Raw genomic sequence first — 4,806 nt, forward strand, 5'->3', positions numbered from 1 at the left:
ACCCTGGATCCAGACCTATTCCATCCACATCTCCAGAGGGACAGCCTGTGGGGGAGGCTCCACCCCCAGACGCCCTGGCTCCTTTGCATGATCACACGTGATTGGACAACCCCTGGCCCCATGACAGGTCTTCTTGCCTCGCTCCCTAGGTGCCCACCCAACCTCCCCCACTGGCTCCTGCAGTGTGCAGAGGCCACAGGTCACACAGAGACCTGGCACAAATGACCAGTCATCATTACCGCTGCGCCCACAAAGCCACCTCAAGTGCTCCCTAGAGCTGCTGCTGTCTCCATGACCACTCCTGCAAGAGGATGCAAGACAGGGCATACAAACACATTGCCCCAGGACTGGGGAAGGGGCAGCCTCCAGACACTGGACATGGATGGGGACTGTCCTCTCAGCTAGATGTCCCTTGCATTTTCAGACTTCCACAGGCCTAGAGTCAGGAGAGGAGACCAGAGTTGAAAAATGAGAGCTGAGGAACATCCGCTGAGGGCCAGGAGGTAAATACCAAGATAGAAGAACAGGTAAGAACAGGAGAAGGCAAGGCAAGAAGGAAGAGAAGAAGGAGGACCAGGATGAGAGGAAACAAGGGCCAAAGAGCCCCTTCCAACTGGACTCCTGGATTCACAGTCCTGGCAGGAATCCTCTCGGCGGCCATCCCCTTAGAGAGGCCCCATCCTCTCCTCCGACGTGAGGACTGGGAAGTCTCAAGAGAGACCTCGGCATGGCCTAAAAAGCTTTGAGAGCGCAGAAAACCAAAGACAAAAGTATAAAAAAACAAAACACATCAAAACCAGGAAGCGATTGGAAAACTTTAATAATCATTCCAGACTCCTCACTGGCCATTCCTCTCCTCTCTGTGACAGGAACCCAGCAGGTTGGGGTCCACAGGGCTGAGACAGCCCTGTCTCTTGCAGCACAGGCTCAGGATGCTCCCAGCAGGGAGGGAAGGCAAGGGAGAGAAAGGACCCTGGAGGGTGAAGAGGGAGAAGAGGGCACAGACTCCCCAGCTCCCAGCCCTTCTTCTCCCCACATTCCCTGACCCTGGGGCCCCAGCCACATACCCCATTCCAGGAACACCTAGGAGGAGAAGCCCCCGTGGGAGAAGGCAGGGAGGTCAGGGGCACAAGCAGCAACCTGGGGCAGGCAAGCCAGGGAGTTGACCTCACAGGACCCAGCATCCTGGTCTTCTCGGAAGTAGATGGAGTCAGCAGAATTGATGGAGGAGTCCTCGTCAAAGAAGTTGTAGGGTCGCAGAAAGAAGCCCACACTGTTCCCCACTGTCACCGTGTTGGGAATGTCCTCTGCATGTGGGATGTGCAGGAAACCAGCTGTCACCCAGGCCACCAAGTCCTAGCGGGGGAAGAAAGAGGGTCATGGGACTGGCGCTGCTAAAGACACCTCTGTCTCCCACAGAATTCACTTCAGGAGCCTGCCATCTTTCAAGAGGGTTTTAAGATCTAAATGCTTTATCATAGTAGCCCAGAAGTCAAAGCATAAAAAATCAACTTCATATTAGGAGCAACACCAGCCTCCACTATTTCAGCCTGCAGGTGCCATCTCTGACATTTCCCATCACATCGCCATCAGCCTACCCATCCCAAGAGAAATGATGACACCCACAGGCTACTTCAGCACCTCCCTTTATTCTGCAAGAGTTCCCAAACTCTCGAATGGAGGAGGGAAATCAGGGTGTGGGTGACAGAAAACGATGACATTTATAAATTAACCTTTTGGGGGTGAAGACAGAAGCGGTGAGGTTTAAGGTGTAAGAGATGTGGTCTTCCCTGGTCATTCCAGCCCTTCTGAATCCTGGGGCCCTTAAAGGACTCAGTCCACAGAGCTGAGACAGAAACTGCTGCTGCCTCATGAGGAAAGGCTGGAGCCTCAGCCAGGGTCTGCAGATGAACTCCCAGCTTAGGAAGTTTCCCTCCACAGGTAAGGAGCAGATCCACAAAAGCACAGAAGCACGAGTCAGCTCAGCCCTTGAGGTGACCACAGGGTTTCAAGGCCCCATCCAAGAGAAGGAGGGGCTGATCTCTGAGTCCTCAACAACTCCCTCATCTCCCACAGTCAGCTGACCTTTCCAGCAATGGTCTCATTGTTGATGAAGTCAGCAAAGTCCACAGTGGGAGTCCAGGGGTCATTCTGATTGAAGACGCTGGAGCTGCTGGGCTCTGTCTCCTTCCTCTGGGTCACGGCCAGCTGGTACCTAGAAATGCTCTGGTCAGGGGTCCATGGTCACTGTTCCTGTCCTGCTTCCTGATCATCATGGAAGGGAGCCGATCCCATGGACCTCAGGTTTCCCCTCTCATCTACAGTCACTCGATGTCACCCTAGTGGGTAACCCAATACCTTTCCATGTTTGTCTGTACATCCCTTTCAATTTCACAACATGGCCCCACCAAAATGGAAAGATTTTTCCCACTTGGGTGGTGTGTATCCACTGTGGGCCTTTTGATAACCAGGAAATATGTTTGGGGCTCTTACCTCGCCTCGTGTACAATTTGAACTGGGACCCAAATGCCCCTCCCAACACTCTTCTCATCTCAACCACACTCTCCAACAACGCACGCCACCCACCTCCCCCAGCTGACAGCTCTCTCCATAGGGCTGTTCTGGGGCAGTGGCTCCACAGGCTCATTGATAATCTGGATGCGGTAGCCCCGAGGGTGCCCCCACTTGTTGCTCTGGTTGCTGGCCAGGTACAGGTGGCGAGGGGAGGCCCCTCCCAGGGGGAAGGCAGCCTGCTCCTCCGTCTCCAGCTGCTTCCGGGTCACCTGCAGCGTCTGTATCTGGTGCTCGGGGCTCCAGGGTATCGCAGTGGGGACAAAAGCCATGTCCTCAGCCCAGACCCAGTTCTCCAGCCCTGCAGGAATGGAGTGGGGAGAAGGGAGGAGCGAGAGCTGGTCAGGCAGCTGCCCTGCCCCCTCTGGAGCCTGCCTGCTCCTGGCTTCAGAGTAGGAGCCAAAGACAAGGCCAGATTGAGTGTGTCCCTTGCTTCCCACCTCTAACCCGAAAATGTCCCCAATCTTTCAGGCCCCTCTACTGCAATCCTTGCCTCCCCCAGGGTGTCTTACCTCCCACATCTAGATCCACCTTGTAGTGGGCACTGTGGGTGTGGACGGCGCCCAGTGTGTTCTCCCGAACCTGGTTTCCATATCTTCTGGCAGCACCAAAGTGGAACACTGAAGTGATGAAGCCCGTGGCATGGAATTTGACTTGAATGGCCCCATGAGGGTGAAAGATCACATCCCAAACATAGTCATAGTTATACAAGCTCGACACAGATCTGAAGACCAGCACAGTCTCCACAAGACCCCCAAAATAGTGAGAAAACACATCCGAGTGGTGTCGCCTCAGGGGCAGGCCCTTGTTCTGCTCAAACACACAAAAGGCATCGTGTAGGGTCCTGGGGGCTTGGGACTCCAGAAGGAAGTGCCAGTCCACATAGGTGGCCAGATAGGGGCAGTCCACGCCACGGGTCAGGGGCGTGGCAAACTTGCCCATGCCAAAGCCTCGATCCATGTAGCGGTTCATCATTGCGAATGGGGTATTCCCACCATAGACAACCAGGATCTCTTGCAGGCTAATCTCATAAGCCAGCCGTTCTCCCTGGAATCGAACGTCAAAGATCCTAGGACCACTGAAAGCTCCGAGGCCAAAGGAGAAAGTCCACAATGAGGAGGTCACTCGACTGCCCTGGACACTGAAGCGGGCGCCCTGAGGATGGAACTGCAGAGGGGGAGTTGGACCCGGGGGCACCCGGGACTTCAGGGACCAGGACCCACCTGTGCCATTGTCTGGGATCACCACCACATTCACCTGGCCAGCCTCAAACTGCTTCTCCAGCTGGGCCAGACTCTCATAGTAGCGGCCTTGAAAGAATACCTTCTGGATGGTCCACTGGGCAGGGTCCAGAGCCTTGTGATCTACCAGCAGCTCCAACCCCACAGGGTGCAGAAAGATCCCAGATCCTGAAATGTTATAGTACAGGGCAAACCACGTGGCCCTGTCCCCTGACTGGACACCGCGGGGAGCTGCGGTCAAGATGACCAGGTTCCTTCCTCCTTGTTTGTAGGAGCAGCAGTGGTGCAGGACACCAGCAGCCTGGGGCAGCTCTCTGTCGAAGATCAACTGGTCTATGTCCTGGTACTCTCGGATAAGAAAGGGACGTCGGTAATAGGGCAGGGGGCCCCCATGACGCTCCACGGTCACATCCCGCATGTAGGAGGGCTGGGGCAGAGGCCCCACCACCAGCTCAGTCACATTGGGCTGGGGTTGTCCGCCAAAGAAGACGATGGCCAGTGCCTCCCGGGCAGGTGGGGGGCTCCCCCTGTCCAGGTGGGCCAGGGCTGCAGCCTTGGGGGGCAGCTGCAGCTCTACTGAAAAGACACAGTTGTCTGAGGGTTGGGCCTGGCGTGCATCCACCAGGTCTGGCCCCAGCTTCTGGGTCAGGAAGCTCATCACAGCTGTCAGCTCTTCTTGGCTCAGGTCTGCAAACAGCTGGCTCTGGTCAGGGTGTGTCCAGGGCTGGTCACTGGGGGATCCGGAGGGGCAGCGGGGAGGCAGGCTGGGATGACATTTCTTCCCAACTCCTTTCTCACGCCCAGTACCACCTTCCTCCCTGCCCATCACCAGAAGAGTCCACAAGGACAGAAAAATGAAGATGAACATCGCTAAAGCTCTGGCTGTCTTCAGGCTCGTGATTTGGAGTGCAGCATGCATGATGGACAGACCGACAGGACTGGGTGCACAGTGCCTCCTTCAGTGTCTGTAGGTTCCTGTCTTTGACTTGTGCTC

At 55.8% G+C, this 4,806-nt stretch overlaps 1 protein-coding gene across 1 annotated transcript; it reads right to left on the reverse strand.

The window, feature by feature from the left end:
• Positions 1–1,028: 1,028 nt before the first annotated feature.
• Positions 1,029–4,680, reverse strand: LOC104990417 (primary amine oxidase, lung isozyme-like). Its single transcript, XM_010842488.1, has 4 exons — positions 3,084–4,680; positions 2,587–2,872; positions 2,086–2,215; positions 1,029–1,356 (listed from the first exon to the last, which is right to left on the reverse strand). Exons 1-4 carry the CDS (start codon positions 4,678–4,680, stop codon positions 1,084–1,086), a joined length of 2,286 nt encoding a protein of 761 aa, XP_010840790.1. The 3' UTR covers positions 1,029–1,083.
• Positions 4,681–4,806: the final 126 nt, after the last annotated feature.

Source organism: Bison bison, unplaced genomic scaffold (genome assembly GCF_000754665.1).
Source record: "Bison bison bison isolate TAMUID 2011002044 unplaced genomic scaffold, Bison_UMD1.0 scf7180017864180, whole genome shotgun sequence".
Classification (NCBI taxonomy): domain Eukaryota; kingdom Metazoa; phylum Chordata; class Mammalia; order Artiodactyla; family Bovidae; genus Bison; species Bison bison.

Coding starts and splice junctions, on each gene's coding strand:
- LOC104990417 (XM_010842488.1), bottom strand. CDS start 4,680: ATGTTCATCTTCATTTTTCTGTCCTTGTGGACTCTTCTGGTGATGGGC. Junction 2,873..3,083: donor GGTGGATCTAGATGTGGGAG/GTAAGACACCCT, acceptor CCATTCCTGCAG/GGCTGGAGAACTGGGTCTGG. Junction 1,357..2,085: donor ATGAGACCATTGCTGGAAAG/GTCAGCTGACTG, acceptor TTCCCCCGCTAG/GACTTGGTGGCCTGGGTGAC.